We start from the raw sequence: 24,775 nt of genomic DNA, 5'->3' as shown, positions 1-24,775 counted from the left end.
AGACTGCTTCTCAGCAGAGGGAAGCTGGACACATTGGCCCGTGCCTGTGAGTCCAGCACCAATGCAAGCCTAAAGTAGATGGAAGGGTTGTGGTCTGTATGCATACTTCAGCAGGAAGCAGGACCCTGCCTCGAAAATAACAAAACAAGATAAAAAAAAAAAAAAAAGAGGGCTGGGGATATGGCCTAGTGGCAAGAGTGCTTGCCTCGTATACATGAGGCCCGATTCCCCAGCACCACATATACAGAAAATGGCCAGAAGTGGCGCTGTGGCTCAAGTGGCAGAGTGCTAGCCTTGAGCAAGAAGAAGCCAGGGACAGTGCTCAGGCCCTGAGTCCAAGCCCCAGGACTGGCCAAAAAAAAAGAAAAAGAAAAAGATAAAAAAAAAAAGAGGGCTGGGAATGTGGCTTATTGGTAGAATGCTTGCCTAGCATGCATGAAGCCCTGGGTTCAATTCCTCAGCACTACATAAACAGAAAAGGCCAGAAATGCTGTGGCTCAAGAGGTAGAGTGCTAGCCTTGAGCAAAAAGAAGCCAGGGACAGTGCTCAGGTACTGAGTTCAAGCCCCAGGAGTGGCAAAAGGAAAAAACAAGATAAAAAAACGAAAACAGGGCTAAAAGCATGGCTCAGTGGCAGAGTACCTACTAACAAGTGTCCAGTGGCAGAGTACCTACCTAGCAAGTGTGAAGCCTCATTTCTCTGTGTCTCTCTGTCTCTGTCTCTGTCTCTGTCTCTCTCTCTCTCTCTCTCTCTCTCTCTCACACACACACACACACACACACACACACACACACACACACAAGGAATGGTTACAAAATGAAATAAGACTCGGTGCCTGATGTGCAGTTTGGCTCGATTATCTCCTTTTTTCTTCAGCTTTAGACCTACTGCCAGTGGGTACTCCAGTGTCTTGTCTGTAGAGAGTTGAATCTAGTACAGTGTTTAGTACTCACCACTGCTTACTTGTAAGAGCCAGAAAAGAAAGGTTACTGCCTAGTACACTCTTGGTCCCGAAGTAGGGAAGTGCAATCGGCCTTCTCATAAAGACCAGCCTTGGCCCGCTATGGTGGCACAGGTCTACAGTCTCACTTACTTGCGAGGCTGAGGCAGGAAGGTCACAAGTTCAAGACCAATTTAGTGAGACCTTCACTCAAAATAATATTTAAAAGGTAAGCTTTGGGGTTGGGATAGTTCAGTAGTGGAGCACTGGCCTGGCCTGTGTGGGGCCCTAGGTTAAATTCTCAGCTGGAAAGAACAAGAAACAAGAAACTGGGACTCTAAAACACATGCCTAGGTTTGGCTTCCTCCTCATCACTTGGAGAGGGAATGCCTTTCCTTTTTTCTCTTCTTTGCTTCCCACCCCTTTTTTTGTTCTGGTCCTTGGGCTTGGACTCGGGGCCTGGGCGCTGTCCCTGAGGTTTGTTGCTCAGGGCTAGCATTCTACTTGAGCCACAGATTCACTTCCAACCTTTTTTGGAGCTTAACTGGAGAAAAGAGTCTCATGGACTTCACTGCCCAGTCTGGCTTTGAATCTCAGTCCTTAGATCTCAGCCTCCTGAATAGCTAGGATTACAGGTGTGAGCCATTGGCACCTGGCCCCTTCCTTTCATATTGTGACAAGGGTGGCCTGGAACTGGCTCCTCCACCCTCAACCTCCCTAGTTAGTGTTGGGGATCCCAGGTGTGTACCACTACACTCCTTGAGGAATGCATTTTGTGTTTGTTGTATCCCACATTTTAGGAACCATCAATCAGATTATTTTCTTCTATTGTTGGCAGTAATTAAGCAAGGAGACATTTGAATATGGAATATACTTTGTTGGGGCTTACATGAGTTATTGATAATAATCCTTTCAAATGATTTGCTGAGGTCTGTGACTTTTGTGTAGAAATGGATTGGTAGATGTTGGCTTTTCAGAGTAGTTTTTTTTTTATGTTACATTCCTGTGTGACGTTAATGTTCGATTGATGACTGTGGCTGAAGGAAATCTAGTGCATATAAATGCTGGGAATAAAATTTCTCCATGTATGAGGCAAAGTACTCATAATCTGTGTTTACTTAACTAAAGGTAAAAGAAAGCTCATTTAGATAATAGGTAGCTTGAAATATTTCAAATCATACTGTTTTGTTTTTTTTTTGTTTTTTTTTGGCCAGTCCTGGGCCTTGGACTCAGGGCCTGAGCACTGTCCCTGGCTTCTTCCCGCTCAAGGCTAGCACTCCGCCACTTGAGCCACAGCGCCACTTCTGGCCGTTTTCTGTATATGTGGTGCTGGGGAATCGAACCTAGGGCCTCGTGTATCCGAGGCAGGCACTCTTGCCACTAGGCTATATCCCCAGCCCCAAATCATACTGTTTTAATGAGTTGAATATTACTAGAAAATGACCTTACATTGGGGAAGTAAAAATGAATTTTATATTTGTATCTGAAAATCATCAGTGACAACATTGTAGATTCTGTGGAATATAAGTGGATCAATAACAGGAAGTTGGGCTAAAAAGTAGATACAAGGAAAAAAAAAACATTTGTTTATTTACTTGCTGGTCCCAGGCTTGAACTCTGAGCCTGGGCACTATCCCTGAGCTCCTTTTTTTGCTCAAGGTTGGCACTCTACCACTTGAGTCACATTGCCACTTCTGGCTTTTTCTGTGATTAATTGGAGATCAGAGTCTCACAGAGTTTCCTGCCCAGGCTGGTTTTGAATTATGATCTCCAGATCTCAGCCTCCTGAGTAGTAGCTAGGATTACAGGCTTGAGCCACCAGCACCCAGCTCAATACAAGAAATACTTTAATCTGGGCAGTATTGGGTCATGCCTGTAATCCTAGCTACACAGGAGGTTGAGATACAGGATCAAGATTTGAAACCAGCGGGGGTCAGAAATATCTGAGACTCCAGCTAACTACCAAAAAGCCAGAAGTGTATCTGTGGCTCAAGTGGCAGAGTGGTAGCCTTGAGCAAAAAGAAGCCAGGGACAGTGCTCAGGCCCTGAGTCCAGGGCCCAGGACTGGCAAAAAAAGGAAAAAAAAAATAGAAACAAAATGTCAATTCTATATAGCATCTCTCAAGCCTTTTCTAAGTCTAGATAAATGCTGAACTATAGAGCATATCTGAAATTTTATCCTTGATTACCAGTCATCATTAGACTAAGAAGTAGAGCCCAGGTTTCTAACTTGCAGTTTAAATGTACTTTCTTTTGGATAAATAGATAGATTTTTATCAAAAAGCCTAATTTTGATCATTTATGGTAAAAAAAAAAACTTGTGGAAAAGTTGATACTAGAAGAAGCCAGTTTTGAAGGTGAAAGTGATCTACTCAGAGCAAATCTATGACTAGAGCCTGAAGAGTAATAAAGGTATGAACAAAAGGTGGAATTACCCCAAAAGATAATGGAAAGTTCAGGGATTACCAGGTGTGAATGAATGGTCCTTGAGAAATGTTCAGTGTGCTCAGAGTCAATCAGTAAGATTTTGAAGTTTGGAAATCCTGTTCCCTGGGTTACCATTCCAACGCCAAGTAAGACAAGAATGTCCGTTATGTTGATTGCCTATAGGTTAGAGCTGGGCTTAGTATCATTCCTTTGTAAAGTTGGAAATTTCTCCTGGTTTTAGATTATGAACAAGTTGGGTTTTGTTGTTGTTGTTGCTGCTGTTCTCATTGTCACATGCTGTCCACCCTAGGAGTTCCATTTCTGTCTTGTTAGATAGATCTATTGCACATTGTCATAGTGATCTAAACTGATTTGTTAGTAATTCCCTGTGTTTGCACAAAGTGGTTGTATTTGTCAGTTTAGTCTTACTCTATTTTAACAGGAAGTGAAGGAGATTTAACAGGAAGTGGATGGGTACTCAATCCTATAATGAAGCATTCTTTCATAGATGCTGCACCAGGAGAACTGCTATGTTGAATAGTAAAATCATACTTAGTGCCAGCTTAGATTACAGGAAGACTGTGTTACCTGTCATTTTAAAATCAATTGATAGGGAGTGAATTTGATCAGAGTACATTACATGTGTAAAAATAGCACATTCATGAAACCCCTTTGTACAATTAATGCACATTTTCAGTAAAAAGTATTGAATTCAAGCCAGGAGCGATGACTTACATCTGTAATTTTTGCTACTCAGGAGGTGGAGATATAACTGCATGCTTGTTCAAGGCTAGTCATAGGTGGGCTTGATGGGCTAGCAGTACTCCATCTGAATGGGCATTAATTATGATACTTATCTGTCTTCTCAGCTACATGGTCTTGTCAGCCCCTAGGAAAGAATATAAATCTTACCTGAAAACCTGGTGTAGTGGTTCAAGTAGCAGAGGCCCTGAATTTAAACCCCAGCACTAACCAAAGAGAAAAATAATCTATGTAGCTATTTATTTGTTTAGCCAGTACTGGGGTTTAAACTCTGGGTTTAGGCGGTGCTCTGCCACTTGATCCATGCTGCAGCCCAGCTTTTTACTGGTTATTTTGAAGATTTTTCTGTTTGGGCTGGGTTCAAACAGAAAGCCTCCAGATCCCAGCCTCCTGTGTAACTACAATTACAGATGTGAGCTGCCAGTGCCTTGCCTGTTTTATTTTATTTTTTTAAGAAGAGGTCTCATTATGTTGCCCAAACTAGCCTCAAACTCAAGATCCTCCTGCCTTATTTTCCTCAGTGCTGGGATTGCAGATATTCACCATCACGCCAGGCCTTTAGTCCCATATAATAGCCATTTATTATCAACCTTTGTTGGAATGCATACTTTTTTTTTTTTTTTTTTTTTTTTTGGCCAGTCCTGGGCCTCCTGAGCACTGTCCCTGGCTTCCTTTTTGCTCAAGGATAGCACTCTGCCACTTGAGCCACAGTGCCACTTCTGGCCGTTTTCTGTATATGTGGTGCTGGGGAATCGAACCCAGGGCCTCATGTATACGAGGCAAGCTCTCTCGCCACTAGGCCATATCCCCAGCCCTGGAATGCATACTTTTAAGCAGAAAGATATATGCCTCTTGCAAGTGGAAACTACAAAGTAAACTTTTCATATACTTCCTTTCGAAATATTGTTAACTGCACAATAGTGGGAAGTGCTGAAGTGAAAGCAGAAGTCCTAATTGCCACAAATACAACATCCTCACATGGTCTCATCTCCTGCTACTGCTGGTCAGCATTCTGAGGGTATGTTTCAAAGAGGAACTGCCTTTAGAAGCATTTCTATTGTGTGATAGTTACTTTATAGCTCATGGATACTTGGTGTTTGGGATGTGACCCATAGAAATCTACAGGTATTATCAGTGATCATGTTTCTCAGTGCAGCACTTGATTATTTGTGATAAACAGTAATAATAAATATCATTTTCAGAACAAGCAGTCATCTGTCTTCTGTCCTGGTAATAGCAAAGGTTCAGAGGAGGGGTAAAGATGAGTGCCTCCTCCCTCCCTCCCCTCTATCCAAGGCACTTGGCAAGGGTTGTGGGAGTTCAGAAAGTGGTCAGTCTCCCTTTGACTTTACATTGACCAAATGTGGCATGCAAGTATTCAATGGTAACTTCTAGTCTGCAGACTTAACAATCTCATTGTTGGAGGGAGATTGGAGAAAGCTTCTTATCCAGTTTCCCTTTCAAGATATAAATCCCAGCATGGCTCAGACACGTAGTGCAGGGGTAAAATCCACCTGGCATGCACCAGGCATGGGCTCTACCACTGACCTATATTCCATGTTCCAGTCCCAGTACTTCTTAAGCTCTAGGAATGTTTTCCTTCAACATGGCTGATAGCTGTTCATGCAACTGTATCTAAAGAGAATCCATACTGGGTGCTAGTGGCTCATACCTGTAATCCTAGCTATTCTGGAAGCTAAGATTTGAGGATCACGGTTGAAAGCCAGCCCAGGCAAGAAAGTCCCTGAGATTCTTTTTTTTTTTTTTTTTTGCCAGTCCTGGGGCTTGAACCAGTCAGGGCCTGGGCACTGTCCATGAGCTTCTTTTGCTCAGGGCTAGTTCTCAACCTCTTGAGCCACAGCACCACTTCCGGCTTTTGTGGTAGTGAGGAATCGAACCCAGGCTTCATGCATGCTAGGCAAGCACTTTACCACTAAGCCACGTTCCCAGCCCCTGAGATTATTTTCTCCAATTAACCAGCAAAAAGCTGGAAGTGGAGCTGTGGCTCAAGTGGTAGAGTCCTGGCCCTGAGCAAAAATGCTCAGGGACAGCGCCTAGGCTCTGAGTTCAAGCACCAGGACCAACACCAAAAAAAAAAGGAGAACTCCATTCTACTTTAGAACAGCTTTAATTTAAAAGGAACTAAATATTACTTCCCTATGACTTTTATTTTCTTGACAGTTCTAATTCAGTTTATCTCCTCTGTAACATCTCCAAAGGTAAGATCTTAAATCTTCAAATTAGCAAGTATTACTATAATATATACTTTACCTAATAAAAAAACCTTTGCTGGAGGCCAACATTGGTTGGAGGCCTGGCTCAGTAGGTAGAACGCTTGCCAGTGAAGGAACATGTCAGGTATCAAATTTGAATCCCAGTCTTACGTGTCAGGTATCTAATTTGAATCCCAGTCTTACAGTCTTACATGTCAGGTATCTAATTTGAATCCCAGTCTTAGACCTTAAAAAAAAAAAAAAAAAAGACCTTTGCTGATTCTATAAAGACAGTGATCTACTCATTTTTTTTATTTATTTTTGGCCAGTCCTGGGCCTTGGACTCAGGGCTTGGGCACTGTCCCTGGCTTCTTTTTGCTCAAGGTTAGCACTCTACCACTTGAGCCACAGTGCCACTTCTGGCCTTTTTATATATATGTGGTGCTGAGGAATCCAACCCAGAGCTTCATGTATATGAGGCAAGCACTCTTGCCACTAGGCCCTATTCCCAGCCCTGATCTACTCTTTTATATGCTTATAATCGAGTGTGTGTGAGTGTGTGTGTCACATACACGCATGCAAGCATGCACAGTGCACATAAGTGCTAGGGATTGAACCTAGGACCTTGTTTATGCTAAATAAGTGTTCTATTAGTCCACCATAACTTTTTTTCTACTGAGGAACCACTACTTTCTTGAATCTCTTCATTTTTCATTTCTGTCACAAGCACTAGCTCTTTCCTGGCACTTTTTAATAAGGAAACATACATTAAAAACAAGAACACTTTGTGCTTATAACTGTATGAAGCTGTAAGGAGAAAAGCAGGTGGATGTGAAGGGCAGGATCACTTCTGCAGCCTGCCTGGACTTCCTGGTGTGTATGTGCTAGCGGTGATACGGGGAGCCTTTCTAGTTCTGTTCTTCCTCTGAGCCTCTCAAGTATCCTAGTTGGCCTTCTCCTGTCCCAATGTAACTTCTACCGCTATGTGGGAATGATTTCTCTAAAATGCACATTTGAGCCTTTACTTCCTTAATTCAGTGACCCCTCAGCACCCCAGTGTTCTACAGTTTTTACGGGAAAGTGAGTGCTTCTGGTCTTGGAGGAGCCTTTCTCAAATAGTTTTCATGAGAGAATGAAACCATGATGCCATTCAGCGTCTGTACTGTGTGTAATGTGTTAGCTTTTCTCCACTTAATTTAGAACGGTGCTAGTTATGTAAATTGAGAGTACAGTTACTCTAATCATTTTCTTTGTTCTGTTTGTTGGTCAGAGGAACCCAGTTAGGAAAGATTAGAAAAGAGAGAATCTTTTTCAGAAGGTCCAGGAGCACATAGTTAAAAGTGGATTTTAGGGGAAAACCCCATCAAATTTCAGTCAAGCCTGGGATTTTATGTGAAGGTTCCATTCTACTGCATTATTCTTCTATGGTTAAAACTATTTTAATTTTTATTTATTTATTTGTTTGTGTGTTTGCCAGACCTGGGTGAGGCTTGAAATTGAGGCCTGGGCACTGTCCCTGAACGTTTTATTTTTGTTCAAGGCTAGTGCTCTTCCCATGTGAGCTACAGCTCCACTGCCAGCTTTTTTTCGGTGGCTAATTGAAGATACGAGTCTAAAAGACTTTCTTGCCTGGACTGGCTTTGAATCATGACCCTCAGATCTCAGCCTCCTGAATAGCTAGGATTACAGGCATGAGCCACTGGTACCCAGCTACCGAGTTCTTTGTTATTATTATTTATCAATTTTTGTTACTGTTGTTTGGAGACAGTATTTCACTAAATTTCCCAGACTGGTCCTAATCCCCAGTCTGGGTTTTCCTGCCTTAGCTACTTCAGTGCTAAGTTTATAGGCAAGTGCTACCATGTTTAGCCTGAGGCATTTTATATATGTCATATTATTTAGTGTCTATTGGAAAATTGCCAAGATCACACAATTGGTAAAGTGTCAGAGTCAAGGTACTAACCTAGATGCATCTCAGCTCCACAATGCATGTGTTTTCTAAAACAGCTTGAAATTAAATTGAGAGAGTTAAGAGGCTGGAAATCTTTTTGTCATTTCTAAGTTATCTTTATTGGAACATAGGACTTTCTTAGTCAAGTTACTATTGTAACTGTACTTTTTTTTTTTTGGTACTGGAGATCAAACCCAGGACATTGCACTTGCTAGGCAAGCACTTTGTCACTGAGCTACATTCTAGCCCAAGTTGTCATTATAGTTCAAATCACGTATAATTCCATATCTGTTGTGCAAAAGATAAAACAAACCTGCTCAGGCTTTGAATATCCTAACTCCACATGGCTGTCATTATATATGAACTACCATGCCTAGTTTATTTATTGAAATGGGGTCGTACTAATCAGAAAAGGTCATACTTAATCCCTGACTTCCCAGCCAGTGCACCAAATATGTTACCAGGAATTTAGGACAGCTAAGTTGACCTCAGTCCTTTCCTGTGGAAAGAGAAGAATTCAGGCAAGACAAATGAGTATAGTAAAGGTGATAGGAAATTTTTTGGAAGAGAATTGTGACAGAGAAATAGAGCAACATGCAAAGACATACCAGGGAAGATAGCACTTCAGCCCATTTTAACTGTCTCATCTTCCTCTTCAAAGAGCTTAACCTTGTTTAAATAGTAAGAATTGGAGTCTTGGAGCCCTGAGCTTTTTTTTTTGTTCAAGTCTGGTGCTCTCCCACTTGAGCCACGCCTCTACTTTCAACTTTTGGGTGATTAGTTGGAGGTAGGAATCTCACACTTTCCTGTTTTCCTGCCTGGGTTGGCTTTAAACTGTGATCCTTAGGTCTCAGTCTCCTGAGTAGCTAAGATTATAGGTTTAAGCCACCAGTGCTGGGTAAAGATGGCCTAATTTTTTTTTTTCCCCAGGCTAGTGCTCTTTTGCCAAGTCCTAGTGCTCCGAGTTTCCAAGTAGCTGCGATTATAGGTATGACATACCCAGGCTCCTTTTTTTTTTTGTCGGTCATGGGGTTTGAACCCTGGTCCTGGGGCTGTCCCTGAACTCTTCAGCTGAGTCTCATGGACTTTCCTGCCTAGGCTGGCTTTGAACCATGATTCTCGGATCTCAGCCTCTGAGTAGCTAGGATTACAGATGTGAGCCACCGGCACCCCTGATGCCCAGCCTCTTTTTTGGGGGTTCTTTCTAGTTAGTTTTGGGAGCTGACTTATCTTGGCAAGAGGAGACATCTTGTTACTGAATATTTGTTTCTAAGGAAACACCATGCAGGTGATAGGAGTTAATTCTGCTTGTGGCTGCTAACTCAAGGTCCTGGGAATGTATAAATACTAAAGTACCAGGATGTTAGCATTTGCTTCTCTGCTCCTCAGATGACAAGTTACTAGCCACCTGGGATCTGTTCCCATTAGATGTCCAGAAGGAAAGTTGAGAATGCACTGACTGATCACATTGAACACAGAATTTCAACATGGTCTAGCTCCTGTAGTTCCTCTAAGAAGCTGGAATGGTACTCAGAAGAATGAAGCACAGTGACCCTTTCCAGTCATTCTGCGGTGTCCTGAATGCCTGTTTCTCTTTAAAAAAAAAAAAAAGCCCAAGGATGTGTACAGAGCTCTGTGAGGTTTTTATACTTGCCTTTCTTCTACAATCTTCTACCTGAGACTCTTTATAATAAAGAAAAGAGGGAAGTTTTAAACTGGAAAGTCTGGAGTTTGGACTTAAAAACCTGTTGAGTCAAAGGAGGAACTTAGCAGAGAAATGGAATGGAGGTCATTTCCTAAGACAGTAGGCAAGTATTCAGGAAACACCTCTGCACCCCAAAGATAGGCACAGCTGCCACGCAGTAACTATTAAAGGGAGGATCGCATTTGCAAGCAAACAGCTGATTCTCTTGGTTCTTGGGCTGTTGCTGTTAGAGACAGGAAATCTTGTTCCCCAAGCTGCTGGCTTCCTGTTTTATTTTTACTGTAGCAGACCAGAGTGTCCATAACTTGGAGCAGTCTGTTCCAAAGGGCTCTTCTCCCCCTTTGAACCCAAAGGACTTTTTTTTCTTTTCTTTTGGCCAGATAATACCTTGGTTCCCAATTTGTTGGATCTGCGATGATTAGTTTGGTTTAAGCATTTTGTATGCACAATCAGTTTTGATGGTGAGCTGGTGTTTTAAGATTTGATGTAAGTAAACCTCTTTGTTTTGTACTTAAAGAAAAATTTATATTATTGTGTACTTAGATAAGTTACCTTTTATGTCTTGTCTTTTCCTTTGAAATGAATTTTGTCATTTTACCATTAGAGTATTTTAGATTTTTGTTGTTGTTTTACAGTCTGTGAACATAAGACCAATCCAGTGTGCCATTTTGTTGAAATTAAAACCTCCTCCTAAACTGGTAAAATTAAGCATTTGGTAATCTAAATCTGAAACAATGGCTCAGCATAGCATAAGCCTGAAGTGCTAGGGGATTTCCTAGGGAAAGGGGCTCAGCTGCCAGGATAAAACAGTAACTGGAAGGTTTCCGGATCTGCTCCAGACACTTCCTGCTGTCTCTAAAGCTCTTTGGCCCAGGTGTATTGAACAGGATGGGAGAGAGGAAGGGAGCTGCTGGATAGAAGAGAAAAGACCAGGGAACCTTAGCACAGCATAGCATGCTCAGCATCAGGTTGAATCTATTCAGCATGTTTAGTTTTCCTTGATATTCTTTCATTGTGTCAGCTTACAGACTATACTTTGGTAGTGTTAATAGATGCTGGCAGCTAGCATTACTTGTACAGTGACGATTATCCACCCAGGAAGAACTGGAGAAGTTATGTCCAGATGTAGAGCACCAGAATCACTGTTGGCAGCTTTATTTCAGTGTAGAAATTATTATTTGAGAGGAGGTCTTTTTTGATCCTTACAATTGGTGGGTCTGATTTGTCTTGGTTACGGATACCCAAGGATAGGGTTTTTACCATCCAAGGCCTGCTGAATGGACTGTTTTGTGACCACATCTCCTTGTCTCTGGGGACTGTTGTTAGCTGGAGTAATGGTTGTCACTTAGGCTTTTGTGCTGCCTGTGTACCTTAGCTAGCACTTACCAGTTTAGGTTGTCTAAAGTTCCATAGCAAGTATTCTAGTAGCAAACCTTGAAATGATTGAGGGACTTTAAAAAAAAAAAAAAAGAATAGAGGGCTGGGAATATGGCCTAGTGGTAAAGTGCTTGCCTTGTACATGAAGCCCTGGGTTTGATTCCTCAGCACCACATATATAGAAAAAGCCAGAAGTGGCGCTGTGATAGAGTGCTAGCCTTGAGCAAAAAGAAGCCAGGGACAGTGCTCAGGCTCTGAGTTCAAGCCTTAGGACTGGCAAAAACAAACAAGCAGACAAAAGAATAGAAAAGAAAAAGATGAGTAAAGGTTTTTTTTTTTTTTTTGTAAAGCTAGGCACAATGCTACACCTTTATAATGTCAGCATTTGGGAGAGACCTAGGCAGGAGGATTGCAAGTTGTAGGCCAGTTTAGACAAGATCTTGTCTTTAAAAAAAAAGAAAGGAAGGAAGGAAGGAAGGAGAGAGAGAGGCAGGGAAGAAAGGAGGGAGGAAAGAAAAGAAGAAAAGGAAAGCTGTTTTAGATCAGAGTCAGCTTTAAAAAAAAAACACAACAAAAACAAAAGACACACAGCCCTAATGTGCCTGGAATTTGTGGTTGAGTAATACTTTCCTGTTATTTCTTTTTTAGGTTGTTTTTCATCATTTAGAACATTGCCTGAAGCAGGTCCACCATGCCGTTAGTAACGAGGAACATCGAGCCAAGGCACCTGTGCCGTCAGACGTTGCCTAGCGTTAGAAGCAACGAGCTGGAATGCGTGACCAACATCACCCTGGCAAATGTCATCCGACAGCTGGGCAGCCTGAGTGAGTGCCTCCGAGAGCCTGTGCTTTGCCCTCAGGGGTCGTTGGTGCTCTTTATTTAGTTTCCTTCTCTTCCCATGTTCCTATTTCTCCTCCATCTGCCTTCCCTAGGTAATATGAAAATGTAGCCCATCCTCCTTCCCCAAGAGAGCCTCCTTTTTTGGTACTGAGTCTTCCCTTCTACCCTATCTTCACTTACCACCACCCTGTAGGTTTCTTCCACCTTCCCCTCCACCTGCTTCAAAAGAAATCTGTGGGAAGGGTGGCAGGAAGAGCTGCAGTGAAAGCTGCAGATGGAATGACAGAGCAGAATTCTCCGTGTAAAGTGGGAGGTTCCGAGAGCAGTGTCTAGGGTTGGAGAATGTGCCTGTAATTATATGAGCTGTTCCATGCAGCCTGACTCTGTGGAAGCCTCAAATGTGCCAATAGTCTTTATCTACTCAACACCCTCCCCACTTTCTTCCCAAAGAGAAGGAACACAAACACGCACTCAGATATTCTAGCAGGCTTGTCTACTGTGGTACACATTTAATTGTGCAGCAAGCCCCCAGGTCCAAGTTCAGGGTACAGAGAATGCAGATTACTTCTGCATTCTCAGGGGCATTGGGAGTTTTGCAGGTTTCAGGAACACACAGTGACACAGGTAGTAGCCGGAGCCTTCCTTTCTTCTCTAAAAGGAAGATGAAAGTTAGCCCGGTATTTTCTGGAAATAAGGGAAATCCAACTTAACTATCATGTTTTTAAATGGCATGAATGATGAGACTGCATTGAGTGGGGTACATGCATGTGGTTTGGATTTCATTCATTCCGAATTGGGATGATGTTTGCTTGAAGCTGAGGTGTAGGAAAGGCAGATGCTTGGACTGGCTCTACATTTCTCTACTGCCACTCCAGCTCCCACAAGCACCTCTATCAAAATGCTGTCCTAGTGATCTTCTTTAGCAAAGGCATCTTGGTGTGAATTATTTCAGACATTCACCCCTCCTGTCGCATCACAGCCCTTAGTAAAATCAACGGAATATCAAGAAAGCCTGCATTCCCCCAGATAGTAATAGGCCCTACCTTTAAAATAGGAGCCGGAGGAGCCAGAGCTGTGTGAGCTTTGCGAGCAGATGATGTATGGAGTCCGGGTTCCTAAGCCTGCGCCTAGCTCCAGGACCATCTCAGTTGATCCAGGGCTTAGGGAAACCTGGAAGGGGCGTCACAAAGAAATGAAACCCTGCCAGTGCCTGTCTTATACAAAGGAACATTGACAGCAGCGCAACGGCAGTGCAGCTGACAGTGAAGCACATGAAAGCTGCAGAGAGCCGAACTGCTTCTTAAAAGCATCATTTCTGCTTCTGTCACCCAGAGAAGGCCAAATGGCTGGAAGTCAATCACACACTGCTTCCTTCTCCATGGGACAAAGAACATGTAGCTAATGATGGTTCTTATTCCCACCCAGCAGGAGTTAGGCTCCTCTGAGGTGCTTTTCTAGAATAGTGTTGATGGATGCCATTGTGGATTCTCCAACTTGAGACCAGACCATTCCTGTCTTCAGGAAGCTGATCTCAGCTTGGGCCAGGGGGAGCTTTTGCCTAAGAAACAAGATTTCCTGACAGTATGAATCTGACTGACCTTTATCCATCCAGTAAACATGTAATGGGCGTATTTCCTGTGCTGGATACTGAGGAGAAGATAAAGGATGAGAAGAAATGGTCTCTGCCTACCAGGAGCTCATTATCTATCAAGGGAGAAAAAAATAAATAATTCTTGAGGAGACAATGGGGAGAGGGTGAGAAGGAAACTTACATTTGCTGATTGCCTGCTTTGTGCCAGGTTTTTACGGGATCTTGACATCATCTCATTTAGTCAATAATCCTCAATAATCCTGAGATTGTAGGAAATGCTGTTCCCACTTTTCAGATGAAGACATGAAAGCTCAGAAGCATGAAGTAACATTCCCAAAGAGACACAGCCAATATTGGTTTATCTGTCTCATCAATCGATCTAGCTATGTAACTTTTTGGTATTGGGACTTAAGCCCTGACACTAGTATATACATGTGAAGCTCACTCACCCACCCACACCTCAGTCTCCAAAAATGAATATTTAAACTTCCCTAAGAATTTCATTTGGGGGCTGGGGACATGGCCTAGTGGCAAGAGTGCTTGCCTCGTATACGTGAGGCCCTGGGTTCAATTCCCCAGCACCACATATACAGAAAATGGCCAGAAGTGGCGCTGTGGCTCAAGTGGCAGAGTGCTAGCCTTGAGCAAAAAAAAGAAGCCAGGGACAGTGCTCAGGCCCTGAGTCCAAGCCCCAGGACTGGCCAAAAACAAAAAAAAAACAAAAAAACCAAGAATTTCATTTGGGGGCGGTGGCAGTAGTGGGGTTTGAACTAAGGACCTTGTTCTAAGCAGGCACTGTAACATCGCACCCTCAACTCTTTTTTTTTTTTTTTTTTTTTTTTTTTGGGTCAGTAAAGGAGCTTGAATTCAGAGCCTGGGTGCTGTCCCTGAGCTCTTTCTGCTCAAGGCTAGTGCACTCTACCACTTTGAGCCACAGCACCACTTTGGGCTTTTCTGAGTGGTTTATTGGAAATAAGAGTATCACAAACTTTTCTGCCCAGGCTGGCTTCAACTGTGATCCTCAGATCTCAGCCTCCTGATTAAGCCACTGGTGCCCAGCCTACCTTCAGCTCTATTTTTCTTGTCAGTTGTGGGGCTCGAACTCTGGGCTTGGGTGCTATCCTTGACCTCTTGTTAGTGCTCTACCACTTTGACCTACAGGCCATTTTCTGTCTTCTGGTGGTTAATTGAAAATAAGAGTCTCACAGATTTTCCTAGTTGGGCCTTGATCTGCCATCCTCAAATCACAACCTCCTTAGTAGCTAGGATTAGCTACTAAGTGGCATGAGCCACTGGCACCCACTTTCTTTTCTTTCTCTTCTTTAATAGAATCTTACATTTTGCCTGGGGCTGATTTTTTTTTTCTGCCAGTCCTGGGCCTTGAACTCAGGGCCTGAGCACTGTCCCTGGCTTCTTTTTGCTCAAAGCTAGCACTCTGCCACTTGAGCCACAGCGCCACTTCTGGCCATTTTCTATATATGTGGTGCTGAGGTATGTGGTGCTGAGGAATTGAATCCAGGGCTTCATGTATTCGAGGCAAGCACTCTTGCCACTAGGCCATATTCCCAGCCCCTGGGTGACACTTCTTACTTGGCTTGTTTTTGTTTTCAGCTAGCACTCTGTCATTTGAGCCACACCTCCAGTCCCAGCTTTTTGCTATTTTTTTCAGTCAATTGTAGGGCTTGAACTCAGGGCCTGGGTGCTGTCCTTGCACTTTTCACTCAAGGCTAGTGGTCCTACCACTTTGAGCCACAGCGACACTTCCAGTTTTCTGGTAGTTAATTGGAGATAAGAGTCTCATGGACTTTCCTGCCCAGACTGGCTCTGAACCACGATCCTCTTATCTCAGCCTTCTGATCACAGGCATGAGTCACTAGCTCCTGGCATTAACATGTAATTTTTCAAGTTTTTTGTTTTTGTTTGTACTACTGGGGGATAAACTCAGGAACATTTAGCTACAACCTAGCCAGTCAGTTTTTTTTTTGTTTGTTCGTTCATTCACTTGTTGAACTTGTTATCCTCCTGTCACAGCTTCCTGAATAGCTGGATTGCAGTTGTGTGCCACCATGCCTTTCTTAACAACTGCCAACATACCCATCTTAAAAGAAGTTTGTAAACTAAGAATACAAATCTTTTTGTCTCTCCTGTTCCACACTATGGAATAATCTTAAGTTCCTTGGCCTGGCATCTAAGACCTGCCTTCCTTTCCATAGGGTCTCAATGTTCGCAGTTTGTCATCTCCCATTTTATAACCTTTATCATGAATTTTTTTTTCCTCCCTGTTTTTGGTGGTGTGGAGGTTTGAACTCAGGGCCTCACACTTACTAGGCAGGTACTGTACTAATTGAGTCATGTCCTGGCTCTCATTTTACAATTTTTAAATAAGACTTCTGTTGAAATATTCCTATGAACTCCAATTACATGCCTGTATTATGACCTACCAGATAACATTGCAAATAATAGTTTCTTATACTAAATGAATTTTTTTTAAAGCAAGACCTCATGTGTTATCCTTGAGCTTCAGTATCAATATAATAACGAACCCAGTAGAAGCTGAATGATTTGTGCCTGTATGTTCCGTGTTGTCACTAGAGAGAATATAAAGGAGGAAGGGATAATTTCTGTGGAAGAGGCCTGCTCATGGGGACAGGGAGAATAAAGGAAGGCTTTTGAGAAGAGGTTACACTTGAACTGGGCCTCAAAAGATAACTAGGATTTCACCTAGCAAAGAGAGCTTCAGAAGTGGTTCCTGTGTGCTCCAGACCTTGGCTTTGTTCATTGTACCACAGCTAGAACTGCTTTCTAACTGTGAAACTGTGATTATGGATAAATAAAACATAAAACATAAATTCCATAGCCATGACTCCCTCCATGGTAACACATTCAGTATTTTTATTTTTCCTAAGTATAATGAAATTATGTTTCACAGATTAGGTTGCCACAATCAGGAAATACAAGCCCAGCTGGAACTTTTTTTTTCTTTCTTTTTTTTTTGGCCAATCCTGGGGTTTGAACTCAAGGCCTGAGCACTGTCCCTTCTTTGTGCTCAAGGCACACTCTACCACTTGAGCCTCAGTGCCACTTCTGGCTTTTTCTGTATATGTGGTGCTGAGGAATCGAACCCAGGACTTCATGTATATGAAGCAAGCACTCTACTAGTAGGCCACTTTCCCAGCCCCCTCAGCTGGCACTTTCCATCTGTACTGTGGCCATCTAGGAGGGGTGACATGGGTCACTGGGAAATCATGCCATGATACTATTTCAGACTGATTGCATTGGGGTGGAAGGGCATCCCAAGCCATCAGGTCTTCAAGAACTCCCACTCAATCAGGAAAATGTGGTAAATATACACAATGGAATTCTATGCTTCTATCAGAAGGAATGATACTGCTCCATTCGTAAGGAAATAGAAGGACTTGGACAAAATCATACTAAGTGAAGTGACCCAGACCCAAAGGACAGAAACCCTATGGTGTCCTTCATAGGGAATAGCTAGTACATGATTAGGCTAGTCATAGCAGATGATCAAAATAGCCCAGTAGCTATACCCATATGAACACATAAGATGATGCTAAGTAAAATGAACTCCACGTTATAGAAACAAGTGTGATATCATTGTTGTAGTTATTTTCAACATGCCATGTGAAACTGTGCCTTTTTTGTTTGTTTGTTTTGTTTCTCTTATATTCCCTTCCTGTGGTTGTACTGCCACTATCACTGTATCTCATCTGAGTACCCTGGATACTATATGTGTGTGTGTGTGTGTGTGTGTGTGTGTGTGTGTGTGTATTAGAACTAGAGAAGGGAAAGGGAATATCAAAATTGAGAGACAAAGGATAAAAAGACAAACCATTCCAAAAGCAATACTTACAAAACCATTTGGTGTAAACCAACTGTACAACTCATGGGGGGAGAGGGAAAGGGGGAGAGGGGAAATGAGGGAGGAAGGTAACAAGTTGAACAGAAATGTACTCACTACCTTACATATGAATCTGTAACCCCTCTGTACTTCACTTTGACAATAAAGAAAAAAAAAGATTTTATCAACCAAAAAAAACACCAAAACTCCCACTCGGACATCAACAAGAGCAGCTACATGTTTGTAAATACCAGGTTACCTATTCTACATGTAGCATTTCATTTGAGGAGTTTTGTTAAAAACAATAAGACTGCCCTGAAATCTTTTTGCCAAATGTAGTATCTCTTAATGAATATTGTGATGGGTATTGTCTACCTTGGTAATCTGGATGAGTGAAATTTAGCTTTGGTTTAAGTATCTAGGTGTCACACCTCTGTTTTCAGAAGTTTTAGTAGGGACTATTAGGCCAAGAATAGTAGATTACTCCATCAGTCATAGGTGCTCTAGAGTTAGAGATTAGGAAGATTGCAGTTCAGTGCCAGCCCATACAAAAGTGAAAAAGACTTTTTATTTTCCTCTCAACCAGTAAACTGAGTGTGGTAATAGTGCACCTGTAATTTCAGCTCTTGGGGAGGCATAAGTAGGTAGATCACTGACGTAAGACCAGCCAAGGCAAAAAATAAAAATAAAAAAAGACCCTATTCAAAAATAAAACAATAAGGGGCTGGGAATATGGCCTAGTGGCAAGAGTGCTTGCCTCCTACACATGAAGCTCTAGGTTCGATTCCCCAGCACCACATATATGGAAAACGGCCAGAAGGGGCGCTGTGGCTCAGGTGGCAGAGTGCTAGCCTTGAGCAGGAAGAAGCCAGGGACAGTGCTCAGGCCCTGCGTCCAAGGCCCAGGACTGGCCAAAAATAAATAAATAAATAAAACAATAAGGAAGTGGGGCTGGGCACTTGTGGCTCATGCCTATAATCCTAGCTACTCAAGAGGCTGAGATCTGAGGATCATGGTTTGAAGGCAGCTGGGGCTGGAAATTCCCTGAGACTCTTACCTCCAATTAGCCACTAGGAAACCAGAAGTGGTGCTGTGATTCAAAGTGGTAGAATGTTAGCCTTGAGCACAAAAGCTCAGGGCAGTGCTCAGTCACTGAGTTCAAGCCATATGACTGACCAAAAAAAGAAAAAGTGGCTGTGTGCCTCACATGGTAGAGGACTTGCCTAGCAAGCGTGAAGCCCTGAGTTTAAGGGACTATCAAATCACCAATCAGAATTGTATTTACAATTTTCTTTAAAATTAGGATTTTGTTTGTTGGTGTGTGTGTGTGTAGTGTAGTGTACTGGGGCTTGAACGCAGGGCTGAGTGCCATTGCTTAGCTTTTTTGCTCTAGGTTAGTGCTCTGCCACTTGAGCCACACCTCTCCTTCCAGCTTTTTGCTGGTTAATTGGAGATAAGAGTCTCCTGTGCTTTAAAAAAACAACAACAACAAAAAAAAAAACCAGGGCGGTTTTGAACCTAGATTTTCAGATCTCTCCACCTTCTGAGTATTTAGGATCACATACATGAGGCACCAGTGCCTAGTTTTTGTTTTAGAGACAAGATCTTGCTATGTTTCCTAAGTTGCACTTGAACTTAGGTGTTCAAGTGATTCACCTCAGTCTACCCAAGTAGCTGGGACTATAGTTATATAGCACTATATCTGGATTAGTTAAAAATCTCCTATGTGACTCAATGGGCTGGGAATATGGCCTAGTTGCAAGAGTGCTTGCCTTGTATACATGAAGCTCTTGGTTCGATTCCTCAGCACCACATATATAGAAAATGGCTAGAAGTGGTGCTGTGGCTCAAGTGGCAGAGTGCTAGCCTTGAGCAAAAGGAAGCCAGGGACAGTGCTCAGGCCCTGAATTCAAGGCCTAATTAGAAAGGTGCTAAGCGATGTGACTCAACAATATAAAGTAGTATTTCATTCTAACAACTGAGATTTTTAGCTTGTTAATTCTTATGATAAATTATTGAGGTACATAAAATTATTATACCTAGTTTACAGAAAGGAAACTACACTTGAGAAATTGTGACTTGCTAAGGAATGTACAGGTATGATTAGGAAAAGCTGAGTATAAAATCCAGGTCTTCAGACTTAAGGTCCACTGTTCCTTGCACATGCAGTAGTGCAATTCTGAATCTGCTTAGGACTCAAGCTAAGGTGACAGTGGAAAACTTTCACCTCACCACCCTGGTTTTTTTTTGTGTGTGTGTTGTTGTTTTTTGGCCAGTCCTGGGCCTTGGACTCAGGGCCTGAGCACTGTCCCTGGCTTCCTTTTTGCTCAAGGCTAGCACTCTGCCACTTGAGCCACAGCGCCACTTCTGGCTGCTTTCTGTATATGTGGTGCTTGGGAATCGAACCCAGGGCCTCATGTATATGAGGCAAGCACTCTTGCCACTAGGCCTCTTGCCACTAGGCCATATCCCCAGCCCCAGTCATCACCCTGTTTTAAAAGGTCCTGGGGTAGAAGGTGGCTTAGATAGTAGATTATCTGCCAGACAAGCAAGCTGAGCAAGCACAAAGTTCGAGTTCAAACTCAGTACTGGGAAAAATAAAATAACCCAACTTCTAGTCTTGATAGACTCAAGACCCTCCTGTCCCCATTTCCCTGACTAGAGGAATATGCTTTTCCAGGCACTGATGGCTCACTCTTATGAATACTAACTACTCGGGGCTGAGATTTGAGGATCCTAGTTTGAAGCCAACACAGGTATAAAAGAGACTGTATCTATAATTAATCAGTAAAAAGCTGGAAGAGGAAGTTCTGCTCAAGTGATAGAATGCCAGCTTTAGAGTTAAAGCAAGAGTGCAAGGCCCTGAGTTCAACCTCAGTATCAGCACCAAAAAATTTAAAAAAGCAAGTGAGTGTTTCCAAGCTGTGAGAGCTCAAGCCCTAATATCAGCACTCTCACACACAAAAGTTATTAATCTTATTATATGTTTGAGTTAAGATTTTATCCAGAAAACCACTCTGCAACACTTGAGTTACTGCTCCCACTGTCACTGCCCCTACATTGAAGAGAAAGAAATCCTGGAGTCTCTTTTGATGACCCAAGGACATGATGATTTTGGATTTTCTTTGCCTCCAGAACACTTGAATGTTTTTGAGCCTGATTTATTTTCCACATGTTTGTTTGTTTGTTTTTCTTGTTGTCAGTTGTGGGGCTTGACCTCAGGACCTGGGTGCTGTGTCCCTGAGCTTTTTCACTCAAGGTTTGTGCTCTACCACTTTGAGCCACAGCTCTACTTTTCCGGTTTCCTGATGATTAATTGGAGTCTCATGAGCCAGTCCTGCCCAGGTCGGCTTTGAACCACAATCCTCAGATATCAGCCTCCTGATTAGCTAGGATTACAAGGTGTGAGCCACCAGCACCTGGCACATATTTCTTTTGCTTCAAATGCAGCTTTCCTTACCTTGCCTACCACGATGCAATGTAGCTTATTTATAGAGTATAGCCTTGTGGACAGGGATCAGATCAGACCCTTCACCTGCAGAGTATTCATACAGCTTGTTAAAGCAGCTTGAGGCCTTTAAGCTGTGGAGCCTCCCATAGTTGTGTAGATTACAGAACCATTCCGTATGCAAGGACTCTCTCTCCTCTTCCTTGATTAGAACCTCCTTAATTCACTTCTCTTTTCCACCAATTCAAACTATGAAGTTGATTGGTGTTATCCTTATTCTCCAGGTTATACTGGAAAGATGAGCAACAGTTCACTCAAAAAGTGCTGTTTTAGCTTCTCAGATTAATCCCTCCAAATATGGACTAATAAGCATTAATAAAGATAAACGCTTACTCTGATAGGTATATTTATTCATATGCAACACTTTGAGGGCGGGGGTGGAGAGTGTCCAGGTCCTGGGGCTAGATCTCAAGGCTTGGGCACTGTCCCTGACTAGTGCTCTACCACTTGAGCCACAGCTCCACTTCTGACTTTTTGCTGGTTAATTGGAAATAAAAGTCTCACAGACTTTCCTGCGCCAGGCTGGCTTCAAACCACAGACTTGAGATCTCAGCTTCCTTAGTAGCTAGGATTACAGGCCTGAGCCACCAGCACCTTGCCATATGTACCACTTTGCATCCTTAGTAAGAGTGCTGAAAGAAAGGCCCGGGGGCGGGGGGGGGGGGAGAGAAGAAAGAGAGAACCCTTTGGTTCTTGTGGCTCAATTGGTAGAGCACTAGCCAATGAGTGAAAGCATCAGGTACAGAGTTGAGTCCCAGTCTTGGACCTTAAAGAACAAAAAAAGAAAGTACCTTGTGGCTCGGAATGACAGTGTAGAGGTAGGTTCCAATTGCTGCTATGTTTCTTCCTTCCTTCCTTCCTTCCTTCCTTCCTTCCTTCCTTCCTTCCTTCCTTCCTTCCTTCCTTCCAGTCCTGGGTCTTGAACTCAAGGCTAGCACTCTGCCACTTGAGCCACAGCTCCACCTCTGGCCTTTTCTATATATGTGGTGCTGAGAAATCGAACCCATAGGTCATATTCCCAGCCCAACTCCTGTGTTTCTTTGGCTACAAATTCTCCTTGCATTCCAGGGTTGGAAGTACAGAACTCTTAAAAACAAAAGATTGTGGAAAATGTACCACTGGTATGTTGTTTTTCCGGGAGGCCTTGAACGTTTTAGCTGTTCACTTCTACACTAGACATAGATGTGAGGAATGTAACCTAGAGCAAATACTTTGGAAGTTCTTGGTTCTAGAGCATAAAGTAACCTTTTCTTCCTTTAGAAAAAGTTATATATATTTTTTCTCTTGAGGGATATTGATAAGTTCATAGCCACTTAGTCGTAACTCATCTTGGTTGTTAAGTGAACTTTTTGCTTTTTGAGTACAGGGCTTGAATTGGGCACTAAGTCTTCTAATCACTTTAGCCATACCCTGGCCCTTTAGTTTGTATTTGCCTTTGAGACATGCCTTCACCTTCACTATCTTTGCCCAGACTGGCCTTGAATTTGAAATCCTCTTGTCTCTGCCTCCCAAGTAGCTGGGATTATAGGTGTGTGCCTGGCTGTTTAATGGACTTTTGAAGCTCCATTGAGGAAGTAGTTTATTATTTATCATAGTAATTTTGGATTAGTAGGTCCCCTTAACTCTCAATCTGTTTTCCATACCAAGTACAAGGTGCTTTGTAGAACAATAGTAGCAAGTGACTGAGGGCCCTGGGCAAATGTGTAGACATACTGTCTGTTCATTCAGGGTCAGTTTTTGGCATTATACCTTGTGCTTTTATTTAGCCTGCTGTGAGGTATAGAATATATGCAGACTATACCAGCTATGGAGAGTATATCTTAAAGGAGATGTATGTGTGTGTGCATGTGTAAATGTCTACGTGTGGGGGGGGGAATGAGGAAAGCAGACTTCATTGGCTAATTCTCTTTAAATCACTTCTGTGTACTACTAGTGACTTGGTTCTTTTGCTCTTTCCAGGTAAATATGCAGAGGACATTTTTGGAGAGCTCTTTACTCAGGCAAACACCTTTGCCTGCCGAGTAAGCTCACTTGCTGAGAGGGTCGACCGACTACAAGTTAAAGTCACTCAGCTGGATCCCAAGGAAGAAGAAGGTAAGGAAGCTGAGCTCAGCATTTGCAGGCTCTGCTGAGCAGTTTCTTAGAATTTTTTTTCCCCTGATGTATAAAAAGAAGGAAAAGGAGAAATCGCCTACATCTATGCAGTTGTACCTTGAAATGACACAAGACTGGGTTGTGTAAGAAACCTTTTGAGCTCTACCACTCCCCTCCATACTCACCAGTTCCCTTGCTCTCAAGCTTCCCTTCCTGTGGCCCTGTTTGCTACCATAGTACTCAGAAGATTCTCTCTGCTGGAGGAGAGGCCTGCTAGATCAGGCCTCATAGGAAACCTTTGTGTTGCCTCATGCTGTTCAGTCGTGAAATGGCTGGGCTGCTGACAGCCTCATGGGGCCTCCCCAGAGGGGGAGGGAAAAAAAAAACCTGGCTGCAGACAGCCGCAGCCAAGAAATGCAGCAGCTGAGGTTGCTCTGACTGGTGTGACTCAGTGTTTGCTCAAATAGCCTGCCGTCCATTTCCTAACACCTTCCATCTTGTCTCAGTGTCACTACAAGGAATCAACACTCGAAAGGCCTTCAGAAGCTCTACCATTCAAGACCAGAAGCTTTTTGACCGAAACTCTCTCCCAGTGCCTGTGTTGGAGACCTACAATACCTGTGACACCCCACCTCCCCTCAACAATCTTACCCCTTACAGGTAACTGGCTAGCTTTCCTTGTTTAAGGCCTGAGGCTAACAATGAGATTGCTTAAAATATGTAAGGATGTTGTTGATAGAGGATTGTATCAAAAGCTTACTATCTACCCCAAAGTTGCTTGTGGCAGCAGAAGCTAGGTTTATACTATAAACAGTTGTCATTTACTGTTTGGTTGTTGGGCTCCTGAAATTCCTAGTGAGTATAATACATATCGAAGGTTTGCTGTACCATTACATGCTGCAGAGTTTAATTTGGTAAAAGCCAGGTCCATCTTGGATTCCATCCAAAGAATTTAGTTATTATAGAACCAAAAGGCCTTTGTTCCAAGGCAGTCCTACAGCCTGAGTCCCAGGGGCAACATTCTAGAAAGGCTCCTGCTAACTTGGAAAAACCACCAGATTGCCAGATGTTTGGACGTGTTAGTGGGACCATCTTCATGGACTGGCTGCTCTGGGCTCAGAGGGGTCCTTCCAAAAAGAGCAGTTGGCATTCTTCCAAGTGAGTGTCATTTGCTTTGTTTTGAACATCCTTTTGACATTTCCTTCTGCAAGGACCTACCCTGTTGCAGCTGGACTTGCAAAAGAATGCAGCCTCAAAGACAACTCAAAGCCCTTTCCTTCCCCCTTGTAGTGTGGGGGTGTTGTCATCCTACATAGAAACACTAAACAGGGGCAGAAAATGAATATCTGTCTTGTTTGTATCCATGTATATCTTTGGGACAGGTTAAAAAGTAATTCTGATAGCTGAAGGACAATGTCTTCCATCAGGCACATATACTGCAAAGTGGAATGTTTGTGTGTGTGTACCCCTGTGAAATTCAAGGACATCATTCTGATTCAGGGAGCCTG

At 42.9% G+C, this 24,775-nt stretch overlaps 1 protein-coding gene across 1 annotated transcript in view; it reads left to right on the top strand.

Annotated features, from left to right (window-relative positions):
• Nucleotides 1–24,775, top strand: part of Wasf2 (WASP family member 2) — a 76,733-nt gene that overhangs the window by 38,254 nt on the left and 13,704 nt on the right. The window contains exons 2-4 of the mRNA XM_048350618.1: nucleotides 12,024–12,199; nucleotides 23,133–23,267; nucleotides 23,774–23,927. Of these exons, the coding sequence (XP_048206575.1) occupies nucleotides 12,067–12,199; nucleotides 23,133–23,267; nucleotides 23,774–23,927 (422 nt within the window). The 5' untranslated portion in view covers nucleotides 12,024–12,066. The remainder of the gene's footprint in view (nucleotides 1–12,023; nucleotides 12,200–23,132; nucleotides 23,268–23,773; nucleotides 23,928–24,775) is intronic.

Source organism: Perognathus longimembris, chromosome 7 (genome assembly GCF_023159225.1).
Source record: "Perognathus longimembris pacificus isolate PPM17 chromosome 7, ASM2315922v1, whole genome shotgun sequence".
Taxonomy (NCBI): domain Eukaryota; kingdom Metazoa; phylum Chordata; class Mammalia; order Rodentia; family Heteromyidae; genus Perognathus; species Perognathus longimembris.
This window is presented reverse-complemented; position numbering and strand designations above follow the sequence as displayed.